The 20,556-nt window shown below is 40.5% G+C and overlaps 1 protein-coding gene across 1 annotated transcript; it reads left to right on the top strand.

Moving 5' to 3' along the window:
* Positions 1-40: 40 nt before the first annotated feature.
* On the top strand, positions 41-19,411 carry TMEM167A (transmembrane protein 167A). The gene is made up of 4 exons (XM_054652066.2): positions 41-145; positions 10,239-10,348; positions 15,025-15,059; positions 18,243-19,411. The coding sequence occupies exons 1-4, from the start codon at positions 143-145 to the stop codon at positions 18,311-18,313; spliced, it is 219 nt and encodes a 72-aa protein (XP_054508041.1). The 5' UTR covers positions 41-142; the 3' UTR covers positions 18,314-19,411.
* Positions 19,412-20,556: the final 1,145 nt, after the last annotated feature.

Here is a 20,556-nt window from a genome sequence, read left to right as displayed (position 1 = left end):
CCGGCAGAGCCGACCAATCCCGACGCCCCGCGGCGCCGCCAGCCAATGGCGGCCGTGCCCGCGCCCCCGCGCGCTGAGGGCGCTCGGTGCGCGCTTCCGCCCGTGGCGGCGGCCGGAAGGTGATGTGGCGGAGCGCGGCGCGATGGTAAGCGCGGGGCCCGCCCGGCCCTGCCGCGCCGGGACCGGGCCCTCCCCGCTCCCCTGCCTCTCCGCGGCCCGGCACCGTCCCCAGCGGCGCCTCCTGGCCCGGGCGGCGCCCACAGAGGTCGCTCACGCCATAAGCCGCGGGCCGCGGGAGCGGAGCCGCCTCAGGGTTTTGGTGGGAGTAGCGCGGGGCGGGTTTGCATCAGGGGTTTGGTGGCAGGAAAAAAACCCCGTTTTTTGGCTGTGCGGGGCATCAGCAGCCGGTGCGAGGTCGGTCAGGGGCTGTGCGTGTCTCTCACGGCTTCTTGACGTCATTTCTGCTCTGCGTGGCGTCATGGTGTGTTGGATGACGTCATCCTCAGCGCAGTGCGCTGAGCCGCGTCATTGGCTGCTTTTCAGGGGTGTCATCAGAGGCCCAGGTCCATTTACTCTTTTAGATTATATCTAAAACTACATCTTTTATATATATATACACACACACACATATATATATATATACACACATATATATATGTATATATATGTGTATATATATATACCTGTGTGGATATATATAAATTATATATATGTATGTGTATATATAAATTATATATACGTATGTATATATAAAAATTGTATATGTATACATATGCATTACCTTTTTCTTGTCTTTTTAGTAGTTCATACGTTCACAACATGTGTAATTGTTAAGAATATAGAAGTATATGTAATATAACTTACCATAAAAATATGTAGTTTTAAGGGGTTTTTATAGTTTTGCAAATGCATAAAAGACAGGTAAGTACATCTGGAATAGAATATCTATGCCTATGTATGAGTTTATTATGTGTATTACCAATATATGTGGATATAAAGGTACTTACATATATATTTATGGCTGTATGCAAATATATAATCGAACATTTTAATAATTATGTATTATATATTATCAATGTACCTTTTAATATAAACCAAACACATAAAAAGTGTGGTTAGATATATATATATGTGTGTGTATATATATATATATATGCATATATATATCAATAAATATACATGTATAATATATGTGTATAAATATATACATTCTTTATCTAGAGTTGGTCTAGAGGCAAATGGGTGGTTTTATTTTTTTTTTCTTTTTTTGTTTCCTCCCCATTTTTCCAGTCTCTGCATAGGTAACAAAAAATAAGTGTTCACATTTCTGTCACAGTTAACTGCTGAGCAGTGAAATGCTTTTTCTTAGTCAAGGTTTGTACATTAAATATTTATATATAATATATAATAAATAATATATATCTGCAGAGCAGATACATGAACTTAAATTAAAAGGAAAATCAAAGGAATAACTGAATTAACATAAGTTTTTTTCTGTACAAAGTACATGTTTGTCCATAAGTTCAGCACAGAGTTTGTTTTAAGATGGGAATTTTTAGATTTTTCTAATCACCAGGACGTGGTTTGGGTTGAAAGGAACCTTTAAAGATCACCTGGTTGCCCCTTTCCCATGAGCATGGACAGATTATCCATCATTGCAGGGTTTCCTGTGCAGTTTAATGGGACATTGCTGTATTTCCTGTGCATTTACAGAAAAGATCAATAGCACTTGAAGTTCCTTATGGCTCAGTTCAGAAAAGGGTTCCCAGGCTCCAGATCTTGTCACCAGCAAGAAATTGCTGGGAGTTGCTCACCTGAGCATTCCTTGGCAGACCTTTCAGAGGAACCTGCTCCAGTCTGGGGCTCCAAGCAGAAAACAGAGGAGATTTTTTTCATCATGAGAGGCATAAATTATCTCAGGAGATCTAAAACCCACGTGCAGAAAGCAGGAGACCTCTAATCAGTGCCATGGAGAGGTGAATGTAGAGAATTACAGCAGCACCCTGCTCTTTCTTGTTGTATTTAAAAGGGTTTGAGGTGATATAAAAAGGCAAGAGACCTTGGTGGGACATTGGTGCTGCTGGTCAGTGTAATGATTAAATACAGCTAATTATTTAATATTATATCACTGTGTCATTTATATTTTATGTGTTTTCTTAGTGATACGTAAGAAATATGTAACAGTAACTTCAAAAGAAAGGTAACGTTTAAATCTAAGAAGATTATGGCAAATGTATGAGATTCTTTCAGGATTATCTTCTCCACTTGTCCCTTTTCATTTTTCCATGTGTCTCAAGGATCCTGAAGCAGGAAGCTCTTGTAAGGATGGTTTGCTTATGATTTAATGTTGAAAATAAGGTGAAAATAAGTTTTTTCAGCCTTACTGTGATGTTTGAATTTCTTCAAGAGAGCAGCAACCCTCCAGGACTTTGGGTCCTCCATGATGACACCTTTGGTGTCAAGGCATTTTAGGGGGAAAAAAGGATAATTTTTGAGCTCACATTTGACTGTGAGTGAGGAAACAGCTGCTGTCTGTGTGTCATGAAATGGAAGAGATGAGAGCTACATCTCCAATTTATTCTCCTTGTCCAAAGAGTAAGAGCTCCAGTTCTGGAAAGTTAGCAGCACTCTGAATATTGTATATTCCATAATATTCTGAAGCATGATTTCCAATGGACTTTATCCCTTGGAAACTTTTCATCCCATTTGCTAGGCTTTCTTACCACGTCCTTCCTGGCTGAGCAGATGAGAACTTGTGATGGGTGAAAGGCCAGATGCTGCCAAACAGAAAAAAAATGATATAGAGATATAGGTATAGATATAGATAATATAGTGTGTAAGATACAGTGTGTAACCTGACTTCTACCTGTCTTTTTTTTATGTGAAAGCAGAAATTGTGGGATTTTTTTTTTCCCTCTTCACTGCCAGTGGATAGGGAAAAAAACTCAGCATTTTGACTTAGAGCAGAACCCTCACTATTTTAAATTTAATCAGCTGTGGAAGCCAGTAGAAGCTTCTCAGTGGATTCCAAACTTGCTGGGGATGGAAGGGATGCACCAGGGATGCACAGCTCTCTCATTTATTTAGGAGCAGAATGTGTATTGTTTGCTGGCTTCCAGGAGTCAGTTTGTCCTGCCAGCTTTCGGGATTTTTACATCTGACAGCTTGACAGAAGTTTTCCTGGGGGGCTTGAAAAGTTTGCCACGTGCATGGATGGAAGGAGGGAAGAAGCCAAAGGTAGTGTTAAAAGTTAATGAGGAACTGCTCAGCTCCTGAAGGGTGATCTTCACTTTCCTTCATAGCAGAAATGTGAAGTTACGCTCAGAATTTGGTGATGGAGATTATTTAAAAGAAGTGCAGAAAACTTGATAAAAACGCCTTCTTCCCTGCCACCCTCTGGTTGGGGCTGATCCTGGCCCCCCCACATTACTGCACAAAAATTGATTTGGGAACTTTCCACGAGGACAAACATTTCTGTCATAGTCTTTGTTGCTCTCTTAGTGTGGTGTTTATAGAAGGAAGGGGAGTTGCTCATAGAGCCAATTGTAAAAACATTCATTAGTAAATATTATTTCAAACCAAGCTGTCGGATATAAACACACCAGAACCCAAGACACTGCTCTGAAAAAGAAGCTTTCAGGAGTCTTCAAGTACAAATTTTTGTGTTTGTCTTATTCAAAATTACAAGAATGAATCCATCCTCATTCAGATTTGCTAGCAGCTTTGTTTTTATCATGACCTAAAGGTGCATAGGTTTAAAAACATCTTCTAGGTCATATTACAGTCTTAAAGTGTCATTGTATTGTGACTTTATTTCACCTGAAGTGTTTAGTGTAGGTACTTCTGTCATCTTAGAGAAGTGAAAATACATTGTAAGTGTTTTATTTCTGTGATTATTGAACTGAGGAAATTGTTCTGTCAAGGTAAGATGGTCTCTTTTTGCAAGAGTAGGATGCAGGGAGTCTGCTTTAACAGATTTACCCAAAACGACGCTGGTTATGAGAAACCATTTCTTAGCTGAGTGCCATAAAGAAGTGAATGCCACAATTCAATTTTTTTGTTAGGCACCACACACATTCATTGTAATAGCTGCAGCACTGAATATGTTTTCCTGCCAAAGCACAGAGCCAGGCGTTCAAACTCAACAAAAGTTTTTGATTTTCAACCGAGGGACTGTGGAAACAAGGTGGAACAGCTGTGAAAAATATTACCTGTCTTCCAGATGCTAAATACTCAAACCATGCACCTGAACCTGTGCCAAACAAGAGACTTGCAGAGGTGCTGTGGACCTGACCAGGGCCAAGGGACAGATGAACAATTGACATTGTTTCTTAACTAAATATATTTTTTCCTGGTATTTGTTCTTCATGTTTCAAGAGATGGTTTGACTATGAATGAACAAAAAAAAATTTGGAAAATAGTATACATACAATATTTATCGTTCTGTTTTGTAGTTTTTAGGCAAATTAGAGTATATCTTCTTTTTTGAGAAGTTAGACTTGTTCCCATGGCCATGTTCACATTCCTGTAGCACTTCTGTTCCAAACTCCTGATTTTTGCATGCTGCTTTTATTACAGTAAGGATGTCACCTGATTCAAAGTGTGCTTTACTATGACTCTTACATCTTCCATTCACACACAGAAGTTTTACTGGTTTTTTCAGTTTCAGTACTGAATTTATGGTGAACTGAACAGTGTGATGTGCAACTTCAGATGGGAGAGTTACTTTAAAAAAAGGGGTTATTTAAAATACTGCTTTTACCTGATGGGGGAAGACAGAAGAGGAAGAATATCTCTGTAAAATTTTAAACTGTATAATGTACAGAGAAGACCTGAGGGGAAAGGTATTATGAGATTTTACTGAAATATCCACCATAGTTCTTTGATTGCTTAGTAAATATGTGGACATGCACACCTTTGTGCTACAGTGACCCCAGTAAAAAGACTTCAATAGTCACTTTGTTTTTCATAGTAAGATATTTTGGTGAAATGCTGCATCAGCCAGCTGCTTTTGCAGCAAAAGTTCAGTTTTCAAAGTAGATATTGGGGCGAAGAGGGAGGAATTCAAGCAAGTGTGAAATTTCAGCATCATTGCCTGGAGGTGTCTTCTCACTGCTGGTCTGTGGATTTGAATTACAGTAAAAATCCTAAATGTGCTAAAGTCAAATGAGCTTTTTATAGGGGAGGGCAGCTGTGTCCATATGGTTAATTAAGTGTTTAATTGTTTGAGGAAATTGTTTTAAATAGATGTGTTAGTCTTCAGTTGTCTGGAAAGCATACATGTTAGTTGTACTTGCCATTTAAACTTGACAATGTGCTTCTCCAGAAAATGACTGGGAAAAAATTCCCTCTTTCTCTAATCAAGCCTTAGCTTGCATTCCATGAGTGCAAAAATACTTCTTTCAGACAGAAATCTGAATGAACATTAAATATAGTACTTAAATTCTTTGGAAATGAAATACTGAGGAGAACATGCTGTAAATCCAAGGTAAAAAGCCATATTTGTGCTGGGACAACTGCATCTGGCTGGTATTTGGATACTTACTAACACCCCTTGCTTAGTTTTGTTGTGTACTTTTGGCAATAATTGCTTCAAACTTCACTAATTTGCACTTTTTGTAATTTTTTTATGATGCTAATTAGCATGCCTCTTTTACAAATGCTTGTTTTCCATTTGTTTTGATCAGATTGCATTTGGCAGCAGTGGGATAGGTAACTATTTTTTAATAGATTGGAAAATAATACAGTTAGATGCGTGTTTTAATTACTTTTTAGCAGTTGCTGTGGCTTTCAGGTTGGGAGTAGTACTACGTGATTTATATCCTATTATTTTTCTCAATATTATATTCTGAAAAATTTGATTTTACTGATAAAATAAGAATTGCAGGGCCTAATGGAAATCCCAGATAATAAGCATTTTCTCTTTCAGCTTTGTAAGGACCTCTTTGTTAAAATTTCATAGTTTGATTAACTTTTCTGTGATTAAATTTTTATCACCTCTTGCTTAACTAAAGTTTAACTGCAGTATGTATGCTCTTGCTCACATTCCAGTATGAGAAAGGCAGCTGAATGATTGGTTATCCATATTTGATTACAGAAAACATAATTATTCATCAATTCTATTATACTGGGGAGGAAAAAAAATAAAGCCACTCCAGAAAGACTGAATATTCTGAAGCGTATTACACAGAGATTATACTTTCTTTAAAATATTCCAGTTATTTATCTGTGTTTGCCTACATAAATTGGTTGTTATAATAGTAACCACAGGGCAAAGTTTTGCAACTTGCTGGCACTACAATGGCCTCTGCTTTTATAGCACAGATGGATGAAATCATCATGGTCACGCTGCAATCAGAGATAAAATAATCATTTTGTAAATACTTTTTAAGTCTAGGGAAGGTTAAGCTTTGGTTTCAGTGCTAAGTCTGCTGGGATAAACTCAGAGAGTTTTTGTGTTAGGCTTTCTACCAACCCAAAAGGACAAAAGCGTGGGGTTTGTGTTCTCCTCCTGCATGTTTCATTTTCCCTGGAACCATGATATCGGGTGGTTTATTTTACACAAAAGTCTGTGGGGCAAGGGGAGAATCAGCGGGTCCTTGGTGACACTGACAGTTCCATCAAAACCTTAGGGTGTGATTCACTGCTGTGCTACCCAGGGCTTGCATCAGGAACCCAGGTGGTTTGTGAGTGTGCTGCTGCCTGCAAGGACAGGGAACAAAACCGTGTCTGAAGCAGAGAATATTGGGGTGAGATGGAGTGAGTGAAAACTGCAGAGATGGATAAGTTACAGTGTCTTGTCTATGGGTGTTGTCAGTGCAGGAAAGGGCTTAGAATCAGTGCATTCCTTATGGTTATTTCTGCATATTGAGTTAAATACTCCAGCAAAGTGCCAGACCCGTTGGTAACCACAACTCTGAGGTGCTGATTTTTTTCCTCTTCTTCTGCCCAAGTTTAGTAAATTTAATGCTGAGGGACAGCGTTGTCTGTGATGAGGTTTGCAGGAGCTGTGCAGTTGTTGTCATGATTCCCTGTCACAGCCACAGAGTTAACTTCTAGCTTTCAATCAACACTTACTAAAGTACATTAAACTTCAGTTTATACTCAGATGGGAGTACATTCAGACAACTCTAGCTGTACCATTTGATTTCCAACTACTGTATATTCCCCTGAGTATTTATCTTAATACAAGCCACTGCTGTTAATCCCAACACATTAAACTTGCAGGAGTACTAATTCTTTATGGTTTATTACGTGGAGTTTTTACTGAGATACGTTATGATCAGGAAATAATATTGAGGCTCTTTTTAAAGGCCTGGTTTTGGGAAGGATTTAAAACAGGCTTTGGGCATGTAGCTCTCAAAGCTCAAGTCCATAGCCTTAAATTTCCAAAGACATTGGAAAAAACTTGTCTTGTTCAAGTTCAGGTGACTTCAATACCTCATTGATGCTGCAGGTGATGTGATGCTCCACACAGGAGGGGACACAGGGGGAATGAAACAGCATGGAGCAACTGAGGTGTTCCCGCTATGTCAGAAATCCAGATGTAGAAAATTTCAGCCTGTGGAATTAAAGCTTGCAGTGTCTAAAACCAGAATAAAATGCCAATGCTGGTTCTTTTTGGCATTGCAGCATAGGTCTCATGAAGTCAGTTGTCATTTCCCCCTCATGGGGACACAGCCTAAGAGACAGCACCAGTTTCCCCATGTGCTGAGATCCCTTTGTAGTGGGAGTGAGGCTCACAGGATCTAAGCTAGTCAACACAAGTCAAAAAATTGAAATTAATACATTTTCATCGGAGCAACCCAGTCTAAACAAGCGAACAGCAACACATCTACGTTGTCCAAGTAGCTTGCTATGTGAATGCAGTTTTTTTAAAGGATTCTGAGCAATGTATAATTCTTGCAGCAGCTTTTAATTACATCAGTTGGAGCAGCCAGATGTAGGTTGCTGCTCTCTGTGAATTCAGCTGGGCCATGAGAATTACTTCAGATGTGAAGAGTGAAGCCGTCTAATTCAGGGATAAATTCTCATTTCCAGAAATTGTAGGCAAATTTTGGAACGCTCACATCTGCCCTTTGAAAGCGGCTGTGCAGATAAACGTGTCATTCAGAGCGCGTTTCCGTGGAAGGGCAGATGGGATTACAGCCACAAATATCTGGGGAAACACGTGAAGACTCCAACAAAGAACAATTATATACGATTATATACTGCCCCAGTTGGCTGGCTGATAGCACATTTCATGAGTATACATTTACAGCCCCTGCTTGAGAGGAAGCAAGTGTGCCCTGCTGCCATTTTGCAGTGCCGGAGTGCCCGGTGCCGCCTCGGGAAGCAGCTGCAGGAATCCATGGGAACGCAGGGCCGTGAGCTGTCAGAGCAGCTGTCTGTCTGTCCCGCAGGACTGATCGGGTTAATCAGTTGATAGGCAGTATCTGGCTGTGCTGAGAGCAGCCGCTCCTGGATCTGGCCCCGCCGCGTTCCTAGACCCGCAGGAGCCAGGGGGAATTGAGACTTGCCTGGTTTCTGGAGCTGGCAGGAACTTCTGCTGAGCACAAAGGCTGGGGGTGGCAGCGTGTTGTCCTTTGTGAAGAGCCTGTCCATTTATTTATGACATGACGGGGCAGAAGGGGTGGCTGGTTGGGCTAAAATGCTAAATTAAATATGATTTAGGAAAGGCTGTGGTGTGCGAGGAAACCAAGCAGCCTCGTGGCTGGGACAGAAGGGCTGGCTTTGGATGTGGGATCACTGTTCCCTCATCACAGAAAGGGTGGGTTTCAGGGATGCTGAAATCCCTGCTATACAGGGTGCAGAGTCAGAGCGCCTCTGATGATGCTTCTTAACAGAGTGGCCTGTTGGGCCCCATTAAGTGAAATACTGAAACTGCTTTAGATAGCTAACCCTGCCTAAAGCATGTGTTCAGACTGGAGCTCTGTCCATGTTCTGGAGTCCATATGATCCATGGAGACTTCTAAATAAGATAAAGTACTTTGTTCTGTTTTGCTGTTGATTTTGGTGGGTTTTGGTCACCAGGTTTTGATCTCAGTATTGGAACACTTGCATGTGTTCCAGTGGCTTTCCTTCTACTAGAACTTGTCATTTTTCTCTCCTATTTTCCACTGAACTAGAATAGTGTGGTTTTTTATTTATAATTCTCATTAGCTAGATAGATTTGATCATCAGAGATTCAAAACATTCTAATTTTGTGACATAGGAAGACAGCACGTGCACACCGACAGAGATGTGCCTCAGGCTGCGTGGAAATGAAGGCTCTCATGTGCCCTAAAATATGCCTGCAGAAGGAAATGCCAATGTATTATCCCTTCCTAAGTGCTAAATATTTACCTTTAATTAAATACCACTACTCAGCCAGCTGGGTTGAGCACAGGAGACAGGAGTTCATCAGAATTCCAGAACAAAGAGTGAATTTCTTGCATTTGCCTTGACATTTTATTTTATTTTTTTTTGGAGCTCACACTAAATCAGATTTGCAAATGAGTGTGGCAGAGTGAAGGTAAAATAAAGCTTTTTGAAATAAGCAGTTGCCTCTTACACCACCTGGTGCTGTTGCACTGACCACAATGTCAGTTGAGACACTTCAAGAAAAACCCCAAAACCATAAAAAAAAAGAATAAAAGGTTAAAAAAAAGGTTTATGGGTTGCAGTTTCTGCTTATTAGTGTTATTTCACGCTTCAGTAAATTGCCAGATATTGCAGCAGTTTCTCAAGAATTGTCTCTTCTCACTGCCACTAGGCTGATCAGTGTTTGCTGTCAACAACAGAACTTTCTTAAGGCAATTTCATCAATTTCTTCAGAATTTACCAAAGAACTAGCAGTTCTGAAAGTGTATTTACAATAAAGATGTTTTCAATTTGCAATCAGAATGTTATTTGAAAATAAAAGTAATCAGTTATCATAGTTCAGGTGGGCTTAACTTCCTACAGATCGGTTAAATTTGGCCTGTAGCTTTTAAAAAGTGGTATATTAACAAACCTACTGCACATTTTGTGTTACGTTTTGTCTTGGCTACTGCTGGTTTCCTTGCCAGTCAGTCTTCATTCTACTTTCACTACCACCACCATATTCCATTGATGGAAAGGTTTTCTGGCTCATTTCAGGTTTTATTTTTGGTGTTGTCTAAGGGGTCACCCATTTTTTCCAGAACTTCCACTTCAAGAGGAGTTCTGCACTGCAGAGATGTAATTATTTTTTTTTTCCCCCCGATTCTCTTCCATAGTCTGCCATCTTCAACTTCCAGAGTCTGCTGACTGTGATCCTGCTGCTCATATGTACCTGTGCCTACATCAGATCCTTGGCTCCCAGCTTACTGGACAAAAATAAATCCGGGTACGTGGCCTGATCATTTCTAACATCCACAAGCTGTGTGGGTTCAACTGCAGCCTTTCAGCATCTCCTGATGAAGTCTGTGATAATGCAGATCCTGCTTTGAAATTTTTCTCTCTTTAAAGATAAAAATCTTAACTTTGTGCCTCACAACAGAGTGCAATAAGGTATTGGCAAGCGCTTAGTTGCAATTTTATTGAAAGATTTTATTAGCTTGCTAACCTTGCTAATACTGCATTATTAATCTTCTAGATTTGTAGCTTTGTTGTTAGATGCTTATTAGAGATACAGAAATGAGAGACAGAAATAAAACATTCTCCTACATGTGGCTATTGTTGTAATGATTTATTTTTGATTCCTAGGGTGGGTAAGAAACCAGCAGAAACTGGTTTTTTGCTTGTTTGCAAGATAGGTGTTTTGCAGATAGAAGTTTGAAATACAGCTCTAGCAATAATCTGTAACTGAAAGAGAACTAAAACTATTTCTTAAAATAAGCAACGAAGTCCTCTTGTGTGGTCTGTTCAAATCATGGTTTTGTATTCTCTAAGGTGAGGGGATTTCTAGAAGAGTTTTTGAAAGCTTCTAGAAATCTTAACTTTATGTTTTTTAGTCATATGGATGCTGTGATCAGCAGAACTGTGATTTGAGTGTGGTGGGTTTCAAGTAACCATTGGGCAGTTGTGACACAGAAATGTGTGGGGCTGCCCACAGAACTTCAGTAATGCTGTCACCTCGGGTTAGTGCAAAGGAGATGATGTTTGTAGAAGCAGGAGGTAATTCTAGGTGGAAAAACAGACAAGCTTTTGGATAATGAGTGTTTGACTTCTCCACTTTTGCCATTAGGTCATTTCCTGTTAAATAAAATGTTCTTCTTCCCTAAGTGTCTTCCATCACTTTGGCATTTAAATTCAGAAGTGTCCAGTTTTAAATAGTGTTGTGACCAAGAACACCAAACACCTGAGTGTTTGCCTTCTGAAAACCTTCGTTGTAATTAATCTCTGGGGTTGCTGTTTTATTATCCATGTTTTTTTAAATTTCAACAGTGTAAGATACCCAAATTACACCAGCTTTTTTTTTTTTCTTAATTTGGAGTTCTAACATGAAAACACTTGTGTCCTTTTATATGAGGCCACAAAATTGTCACTGACAGGAGAGGTTTCTTTGGATGGAAGTGAAGATGGAAGAAAGGATGACTTCATGAAGGACAGGGAGCGGGGGGACGAGGGGAGTTTGGGTGTCTGCTGGTGGAAGATAACACAATAGTCAATGAGGTATACACAGTAAGAAGTAAGAATGTTTATTTTACTGATTAAAATTTTAGTGCTGTTCTTGGCAAGGAGTGTTTCCTTTAATCTGGAGCTACTCTGTTTATTCTTGAGGCAAATCTGTCTGGAGTACAATAGAACTCTCTTCATAAAATGTTTCCAAGGGGTGCTGACACTGTGGAGGAGTTGGGCGTTTGATGTGTAGGTTTGTATTTATGTAGATGTAGGACATGCCATTTTGTTTTATATATATATATATATATTTGTAGACTACTTTGTACTGGAGAATAAAACCTTGGCCTGGAAGCAATGAAAATTGTTTCCTGTATGGTAGATTTTTACATGGAGCTCATATGGTGCTAAACCCCTTTCCCTCTCTTCTAACACAGTCCATGCTCCAGTGGAAATGTCTGGACATGTGGGATAAAACAAATTCTAGTGATATTTCAGTTTGCCACAGAGGTGCTCTTACCTCATCATTCCTGCTCAAAATAAAAGGCATAAAAAAGTAGCAATAAAATACTAAAGTGACAGAAAGGAGGAATGTTGATAATTATTCACTGTATTTCTAGGTGAGTGGTAACTTTGCTGAGGATTTAGGTCTGTTGATAATAAGTGAAGAAACATAATTCCTGTCAGTTGAGAGATGCTGTTGCACAGTGATGTCACCCATCCTCATAACCCTGCATTTCCTCCCCCTCATTTCTGCCAAAGGGTGTCTTTTCTTACCGAGCCAAACAGAACCTTAAACCTCATTTTCCCTGAATGTTTCCATGTGCTCCGTCCTGAGCAACAGTGTTAAAGGCTGGGAAAGCAAGTGGAGGTTTACTGTTTCATGCTAACTAGAGGAGAATGTGCACCACAATGTAATTCTCTCCTCCCTGCTAACCAGAAGGATGTGTTAGCAGAGATCCCCTTTGATTTTCCATCAGCATTGCAGTGGGGATGTCTCACACTCCCTCCTGCAGTGGCACTGGGCTTCTCCTGGTGAACACATGGCATTTTGCAGCACACCCAGCCTTAGCAGTCATTGTCTTAGGCTCCACCACCTCCTTCTCAGCCTAAGAGGTTCCATTTATTTGGGGTTTTTTTTTGTCCTCCAGGTAACCACATCCACTTTTCACAATGAGTGCTTTTAGCATTTTAGCACCAAGAGCCAGGAATCTGCAGCAGGACGTGCACTTTTGGGCTGTGGGTGCCAGAAAGAGCAGGGATCCCAGCCAGACCCACACCTTCACCTGCATCCAAACAAGGATGGAGCAGTACACGAAGGGTGGAGAAGGAGTAGTGCAGTTACACCGAGGAGCTGCTGCAGGAGGAACTGTTTTGGAGCACAGTTATTCAAGGCAGCATCACTTCTGTAATAAGCAGGTTTTGATTTGAAGAGGTTCTTGTGGACCTGGGATGAGCACTAATGGGAAAACCATAGGAGCAGGAGTTTTGCACAGGCTTTTCCTGCAGTGGGAGCTCCCCAGTTCTTCCAGAGGGTACATTATCAGAAGGTCCAGAATGCTCAGCAGCAGCTTGTGTGGACAAACAGAGGTGATGAGCTGTTCCAGTAGCACAAAAGCCTCTTTTGATGTCCTGGTGTCATCATGGGAAGGCTGGTCAGTCCTCATGCCAGTGACTTCAGGCTCATAAATTGTTAATTGCAGTTGTTAAAGGCAGCTGGTTTTGTACCTGGCACATCAGGTAGGAAAATTCCACCAAGGGAATTTCTGTAAGGAAATGTGCAGTAGTGGCTTCACATTAGTCAAGAAATCCCTGACAAGATGGAAAAATATCCTTGCTGAGATGGTGAGGCAAATTCAACAGACTTCCAGGCTGCCTGAAAGGGTTAATATTCTTTTTCCATGCAAGATTCTTCAAAAGTATATGAACAGAATAGTAGCGTTTTATTTCTTTGAGCTCCTGGGCAAGCTTTTGAGAGATGACAATATGAGAAGCAGGGCTGTGGAAGTTTTCCTGTTGGTTTTGCAGCATGCAATCTGTAAATTGTAATTTTACAGAGAGCGAACAACAGTTTTGAGAACCAGAGGTGCTGTCAGTGGAGCACTTCAGATTTACACATGAATGCCTTCCTACCTGCACACATCTTCAAAAAGTGCATGAGTGTGTTCAGGTTACTTTATTGTATGACCTCTCAGCCTGGAAAAGTGTGGTGCTCTGTATGCAGGGATCATTACTTCTGCTTGTGGAGCTGCATAAAAGCAGGAAAAAAAGAGCTTTGGCTGTAAAGAAATACAGTCAAACCCAAATATGTGTGTGTGTGTGTGTACACATTTTGCTTGAGGTAAAACTAAAATCTAAAGCACAGATGAAAATGCCTGCTTTCTGAAAATGGAAATGGAATGCTGTTCATGGTGAGCTGGTCAGCAAGGGGTACATAAGTCAAAAAGCATTTCACTTTGAGCTTGAGCACCTCAGTCACTTGCTGCCACCCTTGGTCTTCACCTGCCCAGCACTGAATCTTTGACTCAGAAATAGAGGAGGCTGCTAAATGGACAGAGAGATGATGAAGTAAAGCAAGACCACAAAAGAGGACATAAAATAGAAGTAGCAGAGAAATAAAAGATATGTTGACTGCTCGAGCATGCAGGAGCAAGTGGCCCAAGCCTACCTGTCTACTTTGTGTTAGAAGTAAGCAACTCTCAGAGCCCAAAAAAGGGCAAAGACAAACAATCAAACCTTGTGGGTATGAGTTCAGAACATTATTTGTGGGGTTGTGTTTACTGCCTGCTTGATGGCAGCTCTCCAAGTGCTCCCCACAGTGTTCTGTGCCATGTGTGAAGGAATTCTTCCCCAGACAAGCTTTGAAGGGCTGAAATCTGCTTACACAGGACACCTCAGTGTTCTTCCCCTTCTTTTCCTCAGATCCTAAAGCAGTCCCTGCTCCTCTGGAGCTGTTGGTAGGAGATTATTTTAATTACATAGAGAAATTGTGGGTTTGGGACATCCCTTTGGGTTGAATTCTGCTTTTCTCCATTGCTGTTACACTTGTGAGAGGTAAAGTCCTGGGCAAGCAACACAGGAGGAGAGGTATGAGCAAGGTAAATGTTGGTAAAGGAATAGGAACAAAAAGAATTGGGAAGATTTTTTTCTTCACAAAACTTTCTATCTGGGATACTGTATTGTAGATAAATATGGGGTTGTGGTGAAATCTTTAGATCTGGAACACAGAACAAGTTGAATGCATTTTTGCATGCAAAAAGACCTCTGCTACACTTAAAACTTTGCCACTTCTGTAGTTCATACTCTGTACCCTTATGTGCAGGTTATCTGCTGTTTTCTGGTGTTCAGGAGGGAATCAAGTTGACAAATTACTGTCAATTCAGATTATTTTAACATAAATAAAATCATTTTACTTGGATGTATTAAACCAAGACCCTAATGTATTTATTTTTATCTTTACAGACTGTTGGGGATATTCTGGAAATGCGCCAGGATTGGTAATTGCTTTTTGTTGTTTTTTCCCTTCAAAATCCTTAAGATCAGCCCTATTTCTCCCGTAATTTATTAGGATTATGTTGCCATGTAGCAATGAAAACCATACACATCCTTTGTCTTCAAAAATGCAGGTTTCAGCCTCCATGAAATAAAGGGGCAGGATATTGCTTTCTTAGATTAGCATCATGGAAATCCTGCATCTTCTCATGTCAGTTCATGTATCTAGTGTTACATTTTCAAAAGTTTTTTTTCACTTCTTGCCACATGGAACAACCGAGGGTGCATTTATAACACGCAAAGAAATCAATGATTTCTTATAAACTGCAGTCTGTTTGAAATTGCAATGGACTGTTTAAAAAAAACCCAGATATTTACCTTACAGTAATAAAACAACATGGAGTTCATAATGCATTAAGGTTCTGTTTAAGCATAAATGTGGCTTTTTTCCCTTTCCCTTCTTTGCTCGGCTTCTGTGCACTTTTGAATTACACAAAGCTGTTCGTGTCAAGTGACATCTGCACACAGGCTGATCAGCTCTATCTGATTCTTGACATTTTCCCATAACATTGGTTTTATATTTATTTTAATCCTTATCCTGAATTTATTTTGAGAAGGAAATTGGAATATGCAACAGAAGTTTAGTCTTAACATTAAGGTATATCCACGATTTAGGGGAGAAAAAAAAAAAACTACTAACCCATCATCAGTGTTCAAATTGCATTGTTAATGCAGAGCAGAAGCTTTGAACTTGTAATTCTAGATCTTCCTACTTGTCACTGAACCTAAAGAAAGCCTTTACGATTCCCTTTCTACATACCCAGGCAGAACATTTTACAGGATGTCAAAAAAAGCATTGACACAAAAAATTGGGTTTTGGTGAAGAGCAATTGTTAAAATGATTGCAGATATTGTCCTATTTAGATAAGAGACATTGCAGAACCAATTTTAGTGCTGTAATTGAAAGATACTGGGAAGGTGGCAGCTGTCAGAAATGAATTTTGAGCTATACCAGGGAAAACAAATGTAAAAAATTCAGCAGCATTAGGGTTTGTTTAAAGCTGAAGAGAGCACCCCACCTCACCTTGCCATCTTCTTTGTAGTTTATTAAGTGCAAAGATATTTTTTTCAATTAGCTGTTTCTTTTGCAATTTGCATCTAGAGTGGACTACTTTGACTTTCTTTTAGGCTAAGAAGTGGAAATGGGCTTTGGAGATGATTCCTGTCATTTTATGTGTGTTAGTCACAAAGGCAAGTAGAGGGTGTAGGTTTTAAAAATGAAAATGTCTGCTGGCTTCCTTTACATTTCACATCCCTGGTATGTTTAAACAACCTTTTCACATGTACATAAGATCTTAATCTCCGGCAAGTGGTTACATATTTACAAAGTTGTGCAAAATAATGTTTAATCTTGCCACATGGTGATTTCTCTTTTAAGAAAATTAAGAGCAGAAAAGCATAACCCATATGAAAATTGTAATACCCTGAACCGTAGGAGTTGGACTTCCTCAAAATTTATTTTAAACAGATGTGAAACTGCAGACATTAATTCGTTCAGTTATTTGAAGTTTAATTAAATATATGCCAGATCATGACAGAATCTTGTAATGTCACTGGGCAGTCAATCCTGTGTATGGGAGGTGTCACTGCAAGTATTTTATTTTTCTTTTACTGTGGAAAGTTTGTTCCCTGTGTGTTTAAAGGTCCTGCTGGTAAAAGAAAATACTTTTTTTCATAAAAATTGCACCATGCTAAACTTGGGAGCCTTGGTGGTGTTTTTTCTTTAATGTTTCCCTGAAAACTGTGTCTCTGATAAGGTGGTTTGTAAAGACAAAAGACCTCACACAGCAAAGGGAAATTGAACTTTGCTTAAAGCAAACAGCCCCAGCTCTGTCTTTATAGTCCTGTGTGTGTAAAAACAGGGATCTTCTCACTTTAGAGACACATTTCAGTGTTAACACTCCCTGGCTGTTCTGTAGGCTGGAGGTCTCTCCAAGCATAATTCGGTGGAACCACGAAGAATAAAGTTTGAGTGTAAAAAATCCTTCTAATTAATGGAGAAAGTGCTCATGTAAGTAGGTACCAGTCTGATTAACATTACTGATGTTCCCCTGGTTGTGTTACAGTTTCCCACCTGAGAATATTTTTTTTCTTGAAGAACAAGACAAACAGACCTCTGTAAAGTTCTGTCCTGGACCAAATGGGTGGGAATAGATCTCTCACGATTGCTTTTGCCACCAGATAAAGGTCTATTAATTGAGTAAACTTAACTTTCTTCCATAGTTTGGGAAACTGGGAAACTCTGACACCAATTTGAAAGAGTCAGAAAATAGAGGTGTCTGTGCAGCTTCTGTGATCTGCTGACCATTTTTATCATGGAAATCTGTGGACCAGACCCTCTCCACGTGCTAACAACGTTATGTCTTCTTAAAAAAGCAAAAAAAGGCATCTGGCTCTGTCTGGGCAGCTGTGAGCTCACAGCTCTGGCTGCTGCATGACACCCTGCACAGAAGATTCACACTGCAGGTGGCAGGTACCAGGACCAGCTGCACCTCAGCTGACACACAGCAGCAGAACCAGCAAAAATGGGGTGTCCTGGGCAACTTCCCACTGCCTGCCCCCTGACTTTGGCACGAGGAGGTAGCAGCAACACAAAACTGCACCTCAGAAAAGGGGGTTTGTAGTGAGATGGAAGCCCTTACATGGGCCAGAATCAGCCAGTGCCACCCCTGCCATGTCAGGGACACCTCCCAGTGTCCCAGTGTCCAGCCTGGCCTTGGGCAGTGCCAGGGATGCAGGGGCAGCCCCAGCTGCTCTGGGCACCCTGTGCCAGGGCCTGCCCACCCTGCCAGGGAACAATTCCTCATTGCCAAGATCCCAGCCAGCCCTGCCTTCCTTCAGCCTGAGGCCATTCCCCATAATCCTGTCACTCCCTGCCATGTTTACAAGTCCCTCTCTCAAAGCAAAGAGCCCCAGCTCTGTTTTTATGTATGAAAACAACCTGTCCTACATCCTGTGAATACACAGCTGTACTTTCCTGCCTGCCTTTTCCCCAGCTAGAAATGTTGAACACCAGTTTGCACGTGCTGTGGCAGATTTACACTGTGCTAGGAGCAGGTGTGTCTGTTTAACCTGCTTAACCACACCTGAATTTCTGTTTGTTCTGGGTTCTCTTTCCCTCCTGGCAGGTGAGAGGAAGAGCCCCTACGTGGCCGTGTGCTGTGTGGTGATGGCCTTCAGCATCCTGTTCATGCAGTAGCAGCTGGCGAGTGTCCCCAGGTACCCAACAGCAGATCCTGTGTCAAGAAAGGATGGGAAGCCTCAGCAAGTCTCCTCTCACATGATGGATAACCTCTCTCTTGGTGGGCACCCCTGCAGATGGACCAGCGTTAGTGATCATAACCCAGATGAGATGTGCTTGTTCAGCCAGGTCAGCACTGACACTCCTGCTCTAACCCATGGAGGGGTGTCTGGTGTGTGCCTGAGCTCCGGGGGAGCTCTTTTTGTTTGTTTCTTTTTAAACACCATGCAGTTGAAAAGGCTTGCTGTTTCTGATTCTTTAAAATTTCTTGTCCAGTAGACCTGTTGAATGAAACACTGAAATGGTAAATCAGCCACAGCAATAAGACCACCCTTTGAAGAATAAAGAGTGTTTTGACTCTAGGGGATGTTTATCAAAGTATTTTTAGTTCTTGCTGCCTAAACAATTCCTCTTGATTTGTAAGTGATGTCTCCACTCTCATCCTAAAACTATGACCTCTGACCTAAGTTATACTCAGCTATTTGTTTCTAAACTTGTAATTTCTCAAATAAACTCTCAATATTTCTGTTGTTAAGATGTGAAATAAAGGCAGGGACCATAATTGTAGTGATGTCTGATTTTAGCTACTGAGAAGGCAGAGATGGGGGATCTGAGACACCTGGATTGTTCTCTGTAAAAAACCACATGTACTCATTTTTAGAGTTCCAGAATGTTGAGAAAAGGATTGAAAAGGCCCTGCTGCTGCCGTTGCATGCATGGAAAGATTTATCAATTACCAGAATGAACAGTCAGCTGCAGATAAGGAAGTTGCATGTCATAGTATAAAGGTTGAAGCAACTAAATTACGCTCACCAGTAGTAAAGATTAGATTACTTTTAATGATACCTCCCATTAGCACTTGATTCTTAGTTTTGCACACTTTCAGTGATCTAGTGACTTCTTCCATAATGCCTGACAGGTGTGTGTTATATCAGACACGTGTGTGACTTCATACTGGTTGAATTTGGGAGAGTTGTGTGTTTGCAGTATTCGTTGCTCTGGAAAGGCTTGTGATCAGAAGGAACAAAGCTAAAAAGTAAAACACACTTAAAGGTATGTTAACTGTTGTCATTCTTGTTTGAAAACCTTATTTTCATCAATCCAAATTATCCTGCAACTAGGAAAAAAAAGTGATTTTGAGTTATGACCTTTGTATTGTCTCACGTGTACCTGCGAATCTAAATCACCATCAAAGTAGCCATCCAAACTTTTCTATTCTGGGCTCAGGAAAGATAGATTTCTCCAGTTTGGGCCAAATAAATACCCCTGGCAGTGCAGAGCTGTAGGACTGTAACCAGGCTGTGCACAAACAGAACCCTGGGACTGGGCAGGGGATGTGGGGAGTGCAAAATCTGCCCTGTAACTTTAAATGTGGATGCTGCTCCAAACAAGGCACCAAAGCAATTCAGGTTTGGGTGTCCAAGGAGCTGTTCCTCACCGGGGGGGAGGGAGATTCCTAAAAAGTCTTGGGTTTTGACTGTTCAAAATATGCAGAGAATCATCTGGTAACTTTTAATGTTGAGTACTTATATTTCAGTTATTACTGCTTTTAATAAATAATGGCATTTTTATGATATTCACACATTTCCTAGTCATCCAAGATGTTCTAATTACCAGATGAAATTCTTAATAATCCCTGGGGTTTAGCTGCAGGTAGGAATACCAGTGAAAGAACCCAATGAAATTTTTTGTTGTGAGTGTTTGAAATTATTAATATGGAGGAACTTTGTTGCAGAAACCTTCTCTGTTAAGGTTTTATTATCCAAGAAGCTCAGACAGGCCTCTTCGTGGCTGAGTTATTGTTATTCAAACAATATTTGTTGCTTATTTGTTGTTCAAACTCTATTTGTTATATGGCAGCTCATCCTTTTGGCCTAAATGTGGGTGATGGATACTTCTCAGTTGGATTTTTTTTTTTTTTTTTAATTTTCCCCATAAATGACATTTTCAGGCTGTTCATTAGGTGCTAGCTGCATGGCTGCTCAACAAAACTGTCTGGTAACAAGATCTTTAAACTGATAAACTGCAGTTCTGAAATTGCTGCTTCAGGCAGGTGTTTCCCTCAGGACTAGGTCTTTGGTTTTCAAGTTTTTAGCTTTGAAGAGATTGATATGTCTTTTAGCGAGATACAGAGTAAATATTGGTTTCCTAGGTTAGAATCCTAAAACCATTTTGCTTTCTTGGCTTTCTTTTTGTCATGC

Source organism: Agelaius phoeniceus, chromosome Z (assembly GCF_051311805.1).
Source record: "Agelaius phoeniceus isolate bAgePho1 chromosome Z, bAgePho1.hap1, whole genome shotgun sequence".
Classification (NCBI taxonomy): domain Eukaryota; kingdom Metazoa; phylum Chordata; class Aves; order Passeriformes; family Icteridae; genus Agelaius; species Agelaius phoeniceus.
This window is presented reverse-complemented; position numbering and strand designations above follow the sequence as displayed.